At 41.5% G+C, this 17925-nt stretch overlaps 1 protein-coding gene across 33 annotated transcripts in view; it reads right to left on the bottom strand.

Annotated features, from left to right (window-relative positions):
* Kcnma1 (potassium calcium-activated channel subfamily M alpha 1) overlaps positions 1-17925 on the bottom strand; it is a 706053-nt gene that overhangs the window by 157505 nt on the left and 530623 nt on the right. For 19 of the 33 annotated variants that reach the window (XM_063274699.1, XM_063274700.1, XM_063274706.1 and 16 more), the window contains exons 15-17: positions 15396-15505; positions 4195-4263; positions 1843-1854 (exon numbers count right to left, since the gene is read on the bottom strand). In XM_063274699.1, the coding sequence (XP_063130769.1) occupies positions 1843-1854; positions 4195-4263; positions 15396-15505 (191 nt within the window). The remainder of the gene's footprint in view (positions 1-1842; positions 1855-4194; positions 4264-15395; positions 15506-17925) is intronic. The other 14 variants (XM_063274701.1, XM_063274708.1, XM_063274729.1 and 11 more) reach the window with 1 other exon arrangement.

Here is a 17925-nt window from a genome sequence, read left to right as displayed (position 1 = left end):
TGGAAAGAGGTCTCTCTGATTACTCATGGACATATACATTTACTGTCAGCAGGAACTTCGTTTAGACCAATTTGTGTCCCTTCTCTGGAAGTTCAACTGCAATGCGGCTTGTGCTGTATTTTAACATATCTTAGGGAAAAAAATCTCAAACCTTATCACCTCTCTGGAATTTTCCATTTCTTCTGGGCTTTACAATAAGTGCTGTTGGAGTCCCACACAACTAGACACATGCATTTCTATTAGAATATATGTAAAAGACAGTTTGTGTATTCCATGCTTCAATATGCATAGGCTTAGTCCATTTACATACAGAGACACCATAAAAAAGGTTGCTCCCAGTTGGCTGAACTCAAATGGCCATCACTGTGGTCTACAACAATATTGGCAAGATTGGGTTTAGCCTGAGTCTATATCAATCATATTAAATTTCAATCTATTGTTTTATATTACAGAAAAGACTAGCTACATGAGAGAGAAAAGAGAGAGCTGATCTAGGAAGGATAACATTGGATATGTGGTTCTGGGAGCAAGCCATACTTTCTGGAACATTTTAAGACAAGTCATGCCTACATCACAACATGCCTTCACCACAAAGTAAAAGGACCCAAGGCCAAAAGCCAACAGCAGAGGTGCAACCACTGTGGACCTTCAAAGATGCATAGTGTTGCAATAACTTCTCGCAGTTGGATCATGTCAATAATACCAAACTGACAGGAAGCCACCTCTATTCACATCTACTAAAAAAATAAATCACAGAAGATCTGACATTGGGAAGTGCCAGACAAGACACACACACACACACACACACACACACACACACACACACACACACGTATAAACACAAACACATGACAGTGATTACAACCACAGAGAAGAACAGCAACAGGTTGGCATTGCACTTTCAAAAGCACTGTCTTAGGAGATTGCACTATTGAAAAACTATGCTGAAAAAGATTGTAACAACACCAATCACCCCTGAACCCAAATACGTTAAAAAAGCCATTAATGATAATTTAGTCATGCTTCATGCAACACAAAACAGCGGCAACACAGGATGAAGTCACATGGTGAAAGCTTAGGTATTTCCTACTAACACACAAGGAGCAAAAGAAACCCATGAGTTTGTCCTGACAAACATGCTTATTGTAGAGCATAAACATAATAGCTTGGCAGTTCCTTATCAGCACTGCTCAAGATGTTAGATAATCAAAATGAAATTAACCCAAACAAGTACGGGGAGAAGGAGAGGTGCAAGGGCTTGGTCTCTGTTTTGTGGATAGAGGACAGAAACTCTAATCTACAAAGTAAAAGCTCAACATAGAGACAGAGGGGTCACTGGGAATTGGATGTGCAATGAAGACAAAATGGCGCCCATATCTGATGGACATGAGGACAACATGAGGACAATACAGATAACAGACACAGAGGGCTGGAGAGAAGTGTCCTCCTTTTCAATTTTAATATGATTTGTTCCTATCGCTGGTACTATGATTGAAGAGAGGACTCTGCCTTTCCACTAATTTACATATTTGTTTGCTTGTTTATTTACTTTTATTTTCCTGCAAAGAAGTTAGTGCATCAACCAAAATAACCAATAAATCAAACAACGACAACAGCAGGCTGTATTTTTTGATGTATTCTAGTTGGAGATGGGTGATTTTATATATATATATATTATATATATAATATATATATATATATACACTAGACAAGGGAAGGAGATTATATATATACACATATATAATCTCTCTCTTCTTGCGTTCTTGGCAAATGGTTAGTCCTGTGGTTAGGAGTGAAGACAGAGGGTGGAGGTTGGAAGGAAAGTTAACGAAGAATGCATACCGCTTTCGGCTTCTGCAAAAACGACAAGAAAAGAATTTCAAATCAAACAATTTGATAATAAATCAATTGACACCAGGAGAAAGGAAGGAATAAAACCTTTGTTTCAAAGCATTTCAAGGATGTGTGTGAAAACAAGGTTTATCAGCAAAGCATGAAAACAGCATCATGGGTGGAACCAACAACAGAGAACATCCTTTAACACAGGTCAGAGGTAGGAGGGTGGGGAAGAGATTCGACCTCTCTCTATTTTCATACCTGGTCTATTACAAAATTGGAGAGGAACAGGATTATGTCTCTCACAAGGATAAAGAAAAAGTGTGGTTTGGGACTTAAAAATGTTCTGTTGGATAAGTCCTGGGTTTTGTGGGGGTATGATCCACATTCCCTCCAGCACACCTTTTTCCACAAGCACTCCTGTGCTTCCACACGGAGACCAAGCCACATGGAGGATTAATGCTGGCAACTACACACAGAAAGCCAATACAAAGCCAAACAAGTTCTGTTTTCTTTTCCTCTTTTTTTTTTTTTGTCTTTCCTGACTGGGAAAAAGACAAAACAACCTATTTTGCTGTACATGGGCTTGTTGAAAACAGCTCAGGTTTGCCACCCAATGAGTGGGCCTATTGGATGGCAGATTGTGTCTTCATGGAACCTGGAATCTGTTTTCCTAGGTGCCTTGATCCTAGAGGCATGCTCTCTTTTCCTGTGACCAAAGGGAGGTATGTACAAGCTGACCAGCTGATGCTCACAGCTTGGTGTAGTCGGCTCTTGCCATAGATTATTCCAGAAGGCTCAGAAAATGCCTACATGATGCCACTTTTCTTTCTTTATATTCACTTATGCTTTGAAAGGGATCAACAAAAATGATATAGAGAAAATGTTCAGATGCCCACAAGTAGACTGCCTTGGCACCACAAAGATTACCATTTGTGATGCTCACCCACTCGAAAACTCTAAAACCCAAGGACCCAGTTTCTCCTCTACATACACAGGTCCAGGTGAAGCTGGGTATAAAGAGGAACAAAGAGCAACCTCAGAAGATTCCACTTTTACTGTAGAAAGATAAGTGACTAGACCTCTCTTGTGTTCAAATAATACTGTAACATCATTTCCTTTGCCAACATGGAAAAGAAAAACATATCCTTCTATCCATGAATTTTTTTAAATTGCTATCACCATGTTTTACACATGGCCACCAAATCTACCATTTTATCTCCCATTGTCTGGTTGATTTGGGTTTTTCAAAGGAAGGCAACATTTGATCAGATTGACTAAGGACAATCTGATCTTACAGTTAAGGGAGGAAACAACATAGTATCTGCTTGCTTGTGATCTAGTGTGTGTTTTGTTTTGTTTTTGTCACAGACACACACTTAGAAATGGGTGTGTGTGTGTGTGTGTGTGTGTGTGTGTGTGTGTGTGTGTGGCCATTCGTTAAGATCATGAAAACTCCTTAAATGATACTAGCAGGACCTTGTAAGTGTTGCCCTGCGTTGTGCTCAGTTATGAAGGTATGTGTTGGTGTGTGCTGCCCTCTGTCCTTGTGAATATGCAGCAGCAGAGGACCCACTAGAGCACAGACATCATTTCAGAGAACAAAAGCCAGGCTATCTTTCAACCAGATCTTTTTCTTCCAAAACTATGACTGAGAGTCAAGGATCAAAGATCATCTATGTTATCGATGCTGTATGTAGGACCCCCTTGACTGGATTCCTTGTTCATACAATGCTGCCGTCAACCAGCAGTAAGGTCATGTATCGACTGGGGTGTTATCTGTTTCAACCAGACCCTGTCCCTCATCGGTTTGATTTGCACATCATTAATGGAAAAATAAATAAATAACGAGAGCTCCTGCCTCAGAGCTCTTCTTTCCTGGCTAATTTACATGAGGCTGATATTCTGCCACCTGGATATCTGCTGCTGCGGTGGGAGAAACACATATGGTACACAATAGGATGCTTGCAATTTGGCTATTGAGGGAGCTGGCACCTCCCATCACAGTTCTACTGCAGGCTGCTGGAAAGAAGGCCAGAGGCCACCTGCTTTTTGCTTACAGCAGTAAAAGGAGCTTCAAGAGGGAGTCTGCTGCTGCTTTCTTGTCTAGAAGGTATAGCCTAGTGGGTAGAGCCTACTAAGAGTGGCTCTCTCCTCTCTTCCTGGGTAATTGACTCTGGATGCCCAGTGGGACATGGGATGACAGGCTGGTCTGAGATAGAAGCTTCCTTGTCTTGAAATGTACTGCAGGGTCAGGGAGGAGTTTCGTGGGGTTCCTAGCAAATAAATCATATTTGAGAAAGAGGTCCTGGGCGAACCTTCCCAGAGTGCACACTTCCAACATGAATATCAACTTACCGGCTCTCCCTGTTGGCAGACTTGTACTCAATGGCTATCATCAGGAGCTTAAGCTTCACAAAACACAGCCTGCAATGAGAAAGAGAAGCCTCTCAGTCGGTGCTTCTGGATACCAGAGCCACATAACAAACTTACCTATGAACTTTCAGTCCCCTAGCACAGTCATTATCCAGTGGATCCTCAGTTTACCACCCAGTGCCAAAGGCAGAGCTAGTAAAATGACACTTCCCGTACCCCCATTAAACCTGATTCCCCAAAAATGATAAGGTACTGGATGTTCAAAGTGCAAATTAGGCTCTGGTCTGGATGTCTAGACACAGACCCCAAACAGAGATTTGTGCCTGGGGATTTACACCCGCCAGATTCATTAGCTACTCAGTTGGGTAGTAAAATGTTAACTACAGGGGGAGGGAGAGACTTGGAGCAGTGCAACCTGTTATTTGGATTCCATTTCGGTCTTTTGTACAAATGGCCTATATTGTTGTTCAGAGCAAACCCCTGTGTGGTTGGAATGATGGTAATAATACTTAGCCTCTATCTAAGTGCCCAGCACATGACTACAGCTTTGTCACTCCTGGCTCCGTCCAAGCTGTCTCACCTCATCTGCCCATAGTTCTGGGCTGCAGACCAGACTGCTTTCTGTCCGCTTGTTCCTCCTCTCTGGCTTCACTCTTGTAACCCCTCTGCACCCCAATATTTTCTCTTCTCTTTTCTTCCCAACCATCTTCCCAGGTCATATCCAGTCTATTCTCTAGCTCCAACCAGTATTCTAACTACTGCTCCCTTCACAGATTTATTTCCAAAATGTCTCTAGCTCCTTTCCTATATGCAAATCATTTAGCTCCTAGCTAAGTTTGCACTGGCTGTGGCTGCTTCTCATAGTTTTGCATATCTGAACATTCTCTCCTTGGCTACAGAAACATCTTCAAGACATCTGGAGTTTCTCCACAGTGTACAGTGAATGGAGTTACTAACAGAGCAGAACTCCATACAGAGATGAATTCTACTCACAGTGTCTCAGCTCCAAGAAAATAAAAAGAGATGTCATAGCATGCTTGTGCAGAAAGAGATTCAAGGTTGTGCTATGCATGTGGAGTAGAAAAGTTTTAAAGAATGAATTTTGAAAAATATTTTAAGATGTTAAGGCCACAAAGAAGACATAAACCACCTGAATTCATATAGTATGATTTGGATTAAGAAGTGCATTGATTATTTAAAGAGATAAGGACTCATATGAACTAAAAATGAACCATATACATTATGCATCATATATTTCTACAATAAGCATTATGGTATATTTTAGGGGGTTTTTAATAATGAAACATCATTCAAATGATAATGACAAATGAGCCCTGGTTATTTAATCTCAGCACAGTAAAGAGAACCAGCTATTAGGTCAAAAGGGAAGGTCTTCTTTGATGGCTCTACTGACTTCTCCACACATTCCTTAGTGGGGAATACCATCCTTCACTGATGACTCTGTTTGACTGGTGCTAAAGTTAAGTCCCAGAATACCCACATAGCCCATGCAGTGGTTAAGAATTAGGCCTCTGGGTGACCCTGGAGGGAGATATATCGTCCTCTCCAATGAAGTGTCTTTTTCACTGGGAAAGAGAAACTATGAGCCAATATACATGTGGATCAATAATAAATGTCTAGGTCATGACAACTGTAGAAGTTGTTTTAACTTGAGAGGATAAAGACTAACTGGGTGTACCAGTTTGGGGGTGTCAAGAGGACTACCCTGAAGATGCAGAGAGCACCAGAGATGAGAAGATGAGAATGAGATGTTTTAGGGAAAGGGATCTTGGGGGCAGGGGGGAGAAATGGCAAGAGCAAAAGTCCTGAGGCAGGAAAACAGTCTAAATATTTGAGAACTAGACTCAAAGCCTATAGAGATTGCATAGAAAGAGCAAGACAAGACAAATTAGGAGTGGATAGAAAGCAAGGTGGGTAAAAGTCATGAGGACTCTGTCCCTACAAGTGATATGTTGCTTTTTCTTAGTGAATGAGAGACATGGAGTTGATTTGACTTGGGTGTGGACAGGTGTGTGAGGGGTATATTGCACATTATAGAGGTCAGGGTTCTATTTGAGGACTGCTCCTCATATATTATTTTTTGAGACAAGGTCTCTCAGTTGGAGGTGGAAATCACCAATTCTGTCCAACTGTCTGGTTGGTGAGATAAAGGGCTCTTCCCATCTCAGCCAGCCCAGCATTAGGATTGCAAATGCATATAGACCAAACCTGGCTTTCACATGGATGCTGGGGATTGAACTCGTGTCTTCATGCTTGCTCAAAGTGAGCTTTACCAACTAAACCACCTCATTCCTTGTAGTTAGTTTTCAATGAAAAAAAAAGACTTAATAAGATCTTCTAGGCATAGAGATGTGTGGCTTGCAAGAAAGGTGCTGGTAAAGGGTGAGTGCCTCATATTGTATTTAGAAAACAAGATCAATTGTTTTTTTCTTACATGGGAGGTCCAAGCTCCTTAATATTGCCTTTGGTAACCAGGCTTTAGAGGAACACTTCCATACAGTGTGTCTGAGCTCTCCCTGTGATTTGAAGGTTTTCTGATTGCTGTCAGTGGTCTAATGGCCTGGACTTTGAAGTGGTTGTGCAGATCAATTCTGAAACACCAACCCAAGTGTCACCAACTATAGCAGGAAAATAGTCTTAGTGTATGTTCCACAGCACTCCTTTAACTACTTATATGGCTATTCCTCTTGACATTTAAACTGTTTTTAAAAGAGTCATATACCTTATTCATTGTTTGTTGAAGAAAATTCACTGGATGAAGCAACACTACTAAATCTAATCAGTATCCAAAAAATTAAAATAAAGATCGTAATTGTTTGTATAGATTTAACCTCACTGGTGGGAATGGAAATGCTTGCTAGTAAGTGTGCATACAGTTGCCTCACAGAATCTTAGCTAAGATCAAAAGTAGATTTTATTCATTCATAAGTCAGTCCAATCCAGGCAATCCGTGCACTGAGTTAGATGGTTATGAGCTGCTATGTGAGTACTAGGAATCAAACTGAGGAACTCCAGAAGACCAGCCACCTTTCCAGCCCCTCAAAGTCTTTTTATACAGAAAACAAATGAAGTCCAAGGAGGGAAAATCCACAGGATCAAGGTCAAAAGGCCTTTGCATTTTAAAATGTGCAATTGGCCCATACTATTTGACCAACATAGTATTCCTTCAAATACTGGAAAATATATCAACATGCGATTTCATATAAAAATGAAATGAGTCCTCAAGGGTACACTTTCTCAGTGTCTCACAGTACCCACCCCTTCCTCCTATTCAGACTTCCTCCCCTCTCCATCTTTATTGATGTCTGCCTCTAAATGCATCTATATTTTAAATATTGCTCAAACAGGTATCTCTATTCTTCTCACTTACTCGGCTTGCAGCATTTCCATGTATATAGAACTTGTGTAGAATTGGGAAACACAATCATGGCTGGAGAAAGAATGAGAAGAAAAAAGCCAGAAAGCCTTCACAGTGTAATAAATAAGATAAAGCCAGCCACAAGTTAGCAAGCGTTTAATTCTTAGTTTCCAAGAAGAAATCTCTCAATATGTCTAGTGTGGAAAGTTGTCACTGGTTGCAAAAACTACAGGGGAATAAAAAATGATCCCCCCTTTTTTACTCCAAGAGGGGAAAAATGCCACTTGTCACAAAAAAGGTCTTAAACCAGAAATCTGCAATAAAGCTGTTGTAATAACAAGTTAGATTGCTTTCTTGATAATTATTAAGTAGAGGTCTACCAAATTTGACAACGCCATTATACAAAGCCCCCTTTCTTTTATTACCAGCATCATCTGTTAACTATAGTATTTTCAACCCAGATGTTCCCGAACAAAGGCTCTTAAGAATTAGAGTCCAGCTGTCTCTAACTACCCAGAGAGGAATAATTGTCCCTGCCATTAAATCAGTCCCCTTGACTGGAAAGATTACTTGCTGGTGTGAATTAAGCATAGAAACCTGTCATGGAGTTTGCACCTTCCAGAATCCTTACAAAGTGGATACAAAGATGGGGTTTAGAGAAAAAGACTAACACCAGGAAAGTGGCAGAAAACAGAAAGAACAGCTTCGAAACTGTCTAAACCCACCAAGCCTTCTAAACCCAGTTCTGCCTAAGAGCACTAGCTCTCTTCCAGCTACCCAGAAGCCCAGAAACTTAGGGTAACTCCCATAATCACAATAGGAGTGGTGCAGACATTGTATCCTGGAAAGTAAGGGGTTAGAGCAGGAAATAACCACATTAAACTTTCATTGGAAAGGAAGGGCTTCTGGAGAGAACATCTACCTAATATATATATATATATATATATATATATATATATATATATATATATATATATATATATATATAAAACAGCAAGATATGTTAATACTGAACACCAAGGAAATAGAAGTGATTTGGACAGTTGGTGGAGATGATATTAGATTCCATTTCCTTGTAGTTTTGATAAGGATAGATAAGGCAGTTTTCAGAACATGCCTACTATCAAATACAGGTACATCTATACATGTCCAGCACCCACACCAGCGTGCGCGTGCGCGCGCACACACACACACACACACACACACACACACACCAAGTACACTGCCTTTCTTCTCTAGGAGACCTAAGACACTTAAATTTCAAAATACTTTAATTCTTTGATGTGGGCAGTGAGAGCTTTTGTTGTTGTTGTTGTTAGTGCTAACAACCATCCTTTGGGGAAAGTTTTACTATCCTTCTTCCCCTGAAACACACACTATAGGGTGTGTGTTTACTCTGCACATTCAGCAACTAGGGAAGATCAGTTTCAACTAAATTCTTTGCCTGATGCTTCTGTCCAGAATTTCAAACCTTTATTAACCTCTACAATTTTGCATGTAGGTTTTAGTGGGGTTTATTTCCAGTGGTTTATCTAACAGTTCAGAAAGAACTAACTGTCAGCATAGGAGGAAAAGCCCTTGGTCCTGTGAAGGCTGGTTTCCCCAGTGTAGGGGAATGCCAGGGCAGGCATTGAGATGGGAGTGGGTGGGTGGGAGTGGGAACATCTTCATAGAAGTGGGGGGGATAAACTTTGAAATGTAAATACATAAAACATCCAATAAAATTTTTAAAAAAGATATATTTTTAAAAAAGAAAGAACTAGCTGTCACTTTCTCAGTTCCTGTAGTGGAAGTAATCAACAATGTTACACTCACATCAGCCCTGTTTACAAAATTTCCAATGTATGCAACCATTTCTGACAGGAAACAAAAAACATTAAGATATGATGTAAGTTTTTATATCAGTTCTAGCAAGCTTATCTAGTTAGCGCAAGCTTTTCTGAAATTAGGCTACATGAGTTTACCTTGGAACAAGTAGGCTTGTCTAGTCTCTTTCTGTTTCACACTGAGATTAGATCTTTTTAAAACAATCAATGGAATTATAGAACTCAAGTGGGCACTGTGCAAGAGGCCCTTATTTGCCTACACTGTACTAATTTTGGCTTTCTTTTGGCTTCTTTTGAAAGATCTATCCATACAAAATGGCACAGAGAGTCCGATTTTTCTGAATCCCAGGCATACAGAAAGCTGCTGGATAAAGGAGAAAATGTAGAGTCCCCCCTCCCCAGAATCTTCTTCATTGTCTGAAGCCAGTACAGCAACACCCCCACTTTGCAGCTGGGCTTGGGGGCTGAACTGCCCTTCAGCACAGCCCACTGCATTTCCCCAAGTTACCCAAGCACTAACTGCTCAGCATCAAAGCTGAATCTTAACTGCTCCATCAGCTGCAGAGAGACAGAGAGACACATCGTATTTTAAACACACCTCCTCTTGTCCTAATCCCCCTCTGAGCTGTAAAACCTCATACAATTAAGCTTTTATATTTTGCAAGTGATGAAAGACTGACTAATAGGCTCGTTGTGAGACTCCAGACCTGGAACTCTGTGTTCTTGCCAACCTGATTGCTGAACCTGCTTTCTTTCAGGTCGTCCTACCCACCTTCTCCCACCCCCAACCTACCTGGGCCACCTTACCTTTGCCATCTCTTGCAATGAAACTGCTATCACTATTGCCTCCGAAAGCATTGCATGTCAAACTGTAGCTGGTGTGCCTCTTTCCCCCACCTACAGGGTTATTATCAGCAAACCTCAAAGGAATATTTGTGTTAAAAAAAAAAACTGCCTATGGTAGTGTGAGGCCCAGCTTCTCTAATCTCTGGGGACTTTCCCTTTCCCCATCATCTGAACCCAAGCTTCATACAGGATCAGCTCTACAGAAAGGCACCTCCTCTGGGAATCTTTCCTTGGCCTATAGGAAGCCTCAAGAGCCCTAACACCTACATTGCAGTTGCATGTGTTCAGCAAGCATGTATGGGTGTTACAGCTCCCTGAGCATGGGTACGAGCTCCCTCAGCCCATGTGCAAACTGTGAAGACAGCACTAAAGGGGAAACAAATTCTTTACTTGGTGCTGAAAAGAATTGTCATCATATCAAGTTTCCATGTTTAATAGTTAATTAAACCTAAGGCAACGAAGATGACGCAGTGGTGAAAATATTCATTCCATTCCATTTCCACCTATTGATCTGTGACTAATAATAACTGGAGAATTTTCCTAAACAATAAAGTAAAAGAAACAGGAACTTCCAACATGTCTATTCCCTCCTGCCTTGCCTGCCTTCCTTCCTTCCTTCCTTCCTTCCTTCCTTCCTTCCTGTTTATATTTGATGAGACTGTGTTGAGGGAAGCAGAGCAAGGAGTAGGGAAGATCAGTAATAAGCAGTGAGAGAAGGGGAACCTGAGGAGCCTCACAACTTGTACCACATCTAAGGCCAAACATCTAGTGCTAATACAGAATCTTAACTCAGCAAGTGGCTGACCTGAGGGTCTGACTTCAGTCCTTTTGTCACTTCATTCAACACGTTGGACAGAGTTGTGTTGTGTGAACTGCTCAAGAATGAGACCTTATAAGGGCAAATGTGGCTTCAAAACTCTAACCTTGCTGGAGGCTTGAGAGTGGCCATCTGCATTTTTTTTTACATACCCTTGCTGGGGAAGGAGGGGAAGAAAAAGGGGAGGAGGCAGGTGATTGCTGGTATTTTAGATCCCAAAGCTGATGCTGAGAAGGAAATTGATGCAAAAGCTCTGATCTTTTTTTTCTTTTATTTTTCTGTTTTTTTTTTTAAAAACAAGCATATGTGACTATATAGAAATATGAGTGGTGGTACCTACCAGGGAAGAAGAGGGCATTAGATTCCCTGGATCCGAACTTTACAGGTGGTTGTAAGCTACTCAAGTGAGCACTGAGATACGAACTCTGACCTTCTGCAAGAGCAGTAAGCACCCTCAGCCTAGCTGCTGAGCCACCTCTCTAGTTCCCAAATGCCCAGATCTTAACATAAGCTTGCAAGACTCCAACCCACCTGTGAGTCTGTGTTTTGCCTGAGTAATGGGGCTCAAAGCAGGCTGCAGAGGCCATGAGACAGAGTGTGGGGTGGGGTGCTGGAAGGATGGGGCAGCATCCTATCCTCAGATTTCAGACAAGGATCGCCTCACTTGTTCATTTAACTATGAATAAGTAGTGCATATTTTTAAGCCTTACTCCAGATTTTAACATCTGGAAATGAATGTGGACATCATTTTATAAGTTTTCCAGAAAAACAATGATGAGCCAGCCTTTGACTGTCACCTACTCCAACCTGTTCCTAATTGCAGGAGACTGGAGGAGCCTCAGAACCCTGGTTCCGACCTTTGTTTTCCAATGGTGTTGGAAAGGTGCCCAGAGGTCATCTGAGTCTCAAAATCTCAAGCTAAGGGGTGTCTTGTGTACAGCATGAGATGTTTATACTATTCTGATCCCCCGTGCCTGTCCAGTACAAACCAGTCCATTGTTTGGGGTATATGGAAGACGATGCAGGTAGGAGGTTAGGTAAGACCATGCAGTTTATCTAATTAGCATCTGGCTTGGGAACGATGTCCCGCCATTTTGTCACACATAAGGTAGAATCAAAAGGCTGCCACTATGGCTGGGATCTAATTCTGTACCCTGGAGACCCCTCAGCTTGAAATTTTGAAGAAGTTCATCCTGGGGGCCTCTGCCTCTCCAGAACTGTCCCCACCCTTTCTGTTTTCTTCAGAGATGACCTTCAATTTCACCTGTGTACCTTCTCTTTTCACAGGACGACTGTGTCTAGCTTTTGAGAAAACTCCAAGTTCTCTTGAGCACCAATAGCACCTGCTGGGTGGCATGCTGCCAGCCTAGGGGAAGAGCAAATTTATTTCTTTCCACGCTTTGCGACATCATTGGTTGCATATTGTTGTAGTGTGGTACATAATTATGGAAACTACTCTGAAAATCTGTATATTTTATCTGTGCTTTATTATACCCAGAATATTCCCCAATTCTTTCCCGTCTCCACAAACTGGCTTAAAATATATTTGGGCGTCCTTTATGTCATCTTGAAATTGAATAGCCAATTCTTACAGTAATGAAAATACTTACGCGGCAGCCTGGTGATATACAACACTACACTCTAATTACGGCTGCGCTTTAATTAACCTGAATTGAAGAGTGTTATCATTAAACTGCTGGTAACTTTGAGTTATGGCTTTTCTTTAATTTAAAGTAGAAAACACAGATAATTAAGCCTCAAGATAATCAAATGCTTGAAGAGAGCTCCAATGTTTTGGGTTGTTCCTAAATCTCATTAAATGTCCTTTCTTTATTGATTAGTTCCACCTCTGCCGAATTGCTGCATTAAAGGAATAATAGCACCAAGCTGAACACATTCTTACTCACATCAGAAGTTGCTTTTTTTTCCCCCTTGCAGACACTTTACTCAACAAATACTAAATTCTCTGACAACAAGGTAGGTCTAAGATAGTTTTCCCCTCATTAGAACATGCCCTAAAGATGAGTATCAATCAAGGAAAATAATTCATATTTTACTAGTGTTGTGCCTGACACCCATGCTCAAGCTGTCTTGGCTCTCCTAGCTTCCCACCCTCCTCTTTCTGCACCTGGAAAAAGGTCAACTCTTTTGAAGACTAATGGTGAGAACTGCTCCCCCTAGAGGCTGTAACTGGGATACACAGCCTCTGCATGACTGCAGACCCCTGAACTGGCATAGAAGGTTAATGGAGACTCCCAAGGGTGGAAGCGGGTAGAGTTGACCAGGGCTGTTCAGGTCACTCCATCCTGGTTTAGGAGAAATCATATATAGCTCCTTCATTAAAACAAGTGGGAGCCAGTGAGGGTTCGGCAGAAACATGGACCCTGTGTGGCCAACTCTGATTTTAAAGAAAGTATTCAGGTTTTGTTCTGTTTTGTTGAAGTACTGTGGCCCAGAAATACTGGTATAACTAGCCTTGAACAAATTAAACCATGCCAAATCCATGGGATCAGCACAGTCCTTGCCTCTAGTCAAGTCTAACAAACAACCCAAAAAACAAACAAGCAAAAAGCTGATTCCCCCTGACTCCCATCCCCTCATCCCCAACCCCACCCCCAGGCAAAGAAAGAGGAGGGTAGAGAGTCTGGAAGTGACAGAATATACCAGAGAGCTTTCCTGTCAGGTTCAAGACTAGTTAAATCAGGACAATTAATGGCCAAGAAAGATCAGAAGCTCCCCAGCATCCCTAAGAGGATAGGGTCCTACTCTGGGTACTGCCAACTCGTCAGGATGCTTAAACCACTCCTGTACTGACCATAAAAGGCTTCAAGAGCCTTCTTAAAAAGCCAGCTTCTCTTTCCATCGGAAGTTCTGACTTCTCTAGACTTCCCATCGGAAGCAGGCTGAGTTAGGAAGAAAGGCAGCCTCCCAGCGTTTCTGAATGGTTAACTTCACCCTGAGGCAGAAAGGGAAATCATTCTCAGGGAGGGTGCTCAGGGGAGTTACAACAGGGCTTCCATTTCCAGAAAAGTACTCCTTCCGAATCAATTACCTGTTCACTTTTCCAGTCCATTTAGCATTTAAACTATCACTTAGAGACAGGGTGAGAAATTTCTGTAAACAACCAAACCATTTTGGAGTGCTTGGGGGTTTGGGCTCAGGGACTGGCAGAGAACACCTGCTGTGTTCTCTGACAGGAATCTCTCCATCCCCTCCTTCTGCACAGAGAACAGAACAAGAGTCCCACAGCCCCTAGCTTTTCTTTACTATGAAGGGCTCTCAGGTTTGATTTAGCACCTTTAGACTTCCTGTTCTAGAATCCCAGATGGTAGGCTTGGCTGGTAAGAAGACAGCTTAAAGCCCTGACTCTTCTCCCTCAGCTCAGACCTACCTGTTTCTTCCCAGCTCTTATCAATGAGAGCACTTATTGACCTTTGCTAAGGTGTCCTATACTAGTGGGTCAGGCTCAGAAGTCCACCACTTTCAGAGTTTCTGTTTTCAAAGGGAACATGCCCCTTGTTTGTTTTTACTTTGGTACTACATGGCAAATCTGGGGTCCTGTCATGCCTCTAGGTGGGCACCTAAAACTCTGGAGACCAGGACACCTGTTCTTCCAGGGTATGGCCTGCTGCAGGTGCCCTAGGAACCACTGAAGGGTCTTACTATTATTTGAGTACAGAAGTAATCGAAAAGGCCTTTTCAAGGCCTCCCTCTGTCTACTTGAGAGCATAGTTCCTCAGTAAATAGCAAAAGCTCTTTGAATGTCTACAGACTTGATTAGAAGATAACATTCATTTATCCTGGAACTGGCAAGATTTGCTTTTTGTGTCTATTAAAGGTAGTTAGGAGCTGAGGGTGAAGCCCTGAGTTCAATGCATAGTACCATAGACATACATACATACATACATACATACATACATACATACATACATACATACATGCATACAGACATCTATGAAATGAAACAAAGCAAAACCAGGGCCACGCAAGTTTGTGCCACCTTTCAAAGGCTTCTATCTCATAGTGATGTTACTTCAGAAGTGCAGGCAAATTGCACACATTGTAAGTTTGTATAAATCGGGTTTCATCTCAAGATTTTCAGACCTAGAGGATAAATTGGAGCCAGCATAAAGCCCAAAGGCAGGAACCTTGTCAGGACAGGCTTTCTTGTCCACAGACAGGCAGGACTGAGCCCACAGGGACCCCTCAATGAGTGTCCTGTTTCTCTCCAGTGTGAGCAGAGGTGGGAGGCAGACCTTACAGACCCATTAAACATCCCCAAGGTCCAAACATCATCTGGTGAATGGTCACTTACTCACAAACAGTAGGGAAGGACAGACCCACGAAGGCACTGGAAAGATATTCTGTGTACATTTCATTGGAGACTCCTTCCAAGTAGTATTTCTGCCATGTATCTTCCTCAATCTAAGAAAAAAGTGCACAAGAAGAGGGTTTAAAGTAAGTCAAACCAGAGGAGGAGCTGGAGTTACAACCTTAGTTAAAGAAACAAATGCGGTAGTGGCACGATAATCTTCGTGGTGGTAACCCTTCTCAGTAGCTGGGAACATCTCCATAGCACCTACCTGAAGCTAGCTTCCAGAGACCCCAAGGATAATTGTATTCAGGTAGATTTCATTCAAAGCACTGCCCTGCTTTTAAAATAAATTAATTAAGTGCACGTGTGTGTGTGTGTGTGTGTGTGTGTGTGTGTGAGAGAGAGAGAGAGAGAGAGAGAGAGAGAGAGAGAGAGAGAGCTCTTCTTGTCTGTGTCTGTGTGAGATTATATACATGTGTGCATGGGGGTATGTGTGTGACTGTGTATTGGTCTGTGTCTGTGTGAGTATGTGTCTGTATAAGAATATGAACATGGGTGTATGGGTATGTGTCTGTCTGTCTGTCTTTGTGAGAATACAGTCATGGGAGTATGTGTGTGTCACTGTGTGTGTGTGTGTGTGTGTATTTTTGTCTATGTGTGAGTATAGACATATGCATATGTGGGTCTTTATACAGAAGAAGGTGTTAGATACTGCTGGGCTGGAGTTACAGACATTTGCAGACTACACAGCTTGTTATTTGAGTCTTAGATCCAAACTCTTGTCCTCATGATTGCATAGCAAACATTCTTCATGACCAAGGGAGTTCTCTAAGCTCTTGCTTTGCTTTCAACCTGCATGATTTCTAAGGTTATGGGGACATGGTACCCCTCCACAATGATGGACAAACTGTCAACTGACACAAATTTCTGGAAAACAACTTTGCAGGCATTTTCAAAATTCATGGAACCATATAGTCTTTTATGCAGGTCTCCCATCTCAAATATCTACAATAAAGAGACAAGTTATCTAAACAAGTAAGATAAAGCTGGAGTTGTAGGTTTGTGCCACTCATGAAACATGTTTCTACATCATAAGCACATAAGCACACCATTCCTACTCATGAAATATTACAAATCACCACAGGTCATGAGAAAATTTAAGAATCAATGAGAGATTGCAATGACTTTTTATCTGCTTTTTGTTTGTTTGTTTTTTCTGTATATGTGTGTGTGAGAGAATGCCACATGGACGTGGGTACCAATGGAAGCCAGAAGAAGACATCACATCTGCTGGAGTTACAGGTAGTTGTGACCTACACAGTGGGAGCACTGAGAACCAAACTCAAAACTTATGAAAGGGCAGTGAGTGCTCTTAATGGCAGTCATCTGCCCCACTGTGATTTTATTTTTAAAAGTTACGTCTGGTTTTATATTTATAGGACTATATGAAAAAGTCTAGAAATATAGCAGAACGGTAGCAACTCTTTTTGAGTGGCAGAATACTAGTTTCAAAAATAGATTGTGTATTGTCTGAAGACTTTCACATACATGCATGTACATGAGCACATACATAAGTAGGCAAGCATGTGTGCGCACACATATGCACACATACAATGCATTACATTTCATCTACAGATTTCTTCTTTGGGAAAAATTTTTTCTCACCCTAGTAAGAATATCACAATAAGCAAAATATAGTTGCAAAGGGGTTGTGCCCAAAACTTCATTACAAAGCATGTTTTTATTTTTTCTAAATAATAAAATCTAGCTGGGTTTCCCAATAACTGTCTAAGAAGTGACTACAGTGCAGTCAGTCTTTGGAAACAAGGCCTGAACTACATTGTGCACTGAAGAATCTCAGTGACCTCCTTGGCTTGCTCTGTCTTATAGATTCCCAGGCTTCACTTCCTGTGATGACTTAAATAATAAGTGGACAACAGGAAGCTGTTTTATCCACGGGAAGTTGCTCTTAACAGCTTGTTGTTCTCTTTTTGGACTGTGAGGAATCCTGGCTATGGCTGATCTGTCAGTTAACTTTGAGAACTGAAACACAGAGATGTGAAGGAGATGTGGGAAGCCTGGGAAAAAGCAGAGGCTTCAACCATATGGTTATACCCTGGCAAAATCCAGAATAAAAACTCAGGAAGTGAATGGAATGCTCCCTCCCTCTGTGCTGTTCACTGGCTTCATGCTCAGCCTGAACAATTAGGCCACAAGTTAACCTCCTTGGAAGGACCTGCTTCTGTCCACCTCTAAGTCAAGTGTTACCTACACAGAGCTTTGTGGAAAAATAGTTTACCCAAAGGTATTTAAAAAAAAACATTTTAATTAAACCATCTTTGTCATTTAATACCTCTTCTCAGTTCTTTGAGAACTTCATACAATGTATTTTTAGCGTAGTCAAGCCCCTCCTCCAAGTCTTACCAGATCCACCCCTCCTATCTACCTAACTTTGTTTCTTCTTTTTCCTTTTTTAAAACTCATCAAGTCTAATTTGTGCTGCCCATTTACTCTTGGATGTGTGTTTATC

The sequence above is a fragment of the Rattus norvegicus genome, chromosome 15 (genome assembly GCF_036323735.1).
Source record: "Rattus norvegicus strain BN/NHsdMcwi chromosome 15, GRCr8, whole genome shotgun sequence".
In the NCBI taxonomy this organism is placed as follows: Eukaryota; Metazoa; Chordata; class Mammalia; order Rodentia; family Muridae; genus Rattus; species Rattus norvegicus.
Note: the sequence above shows the minus strand (reverse complement) of the source record. Positions and strands in the feature narration are given on the sequence as shown.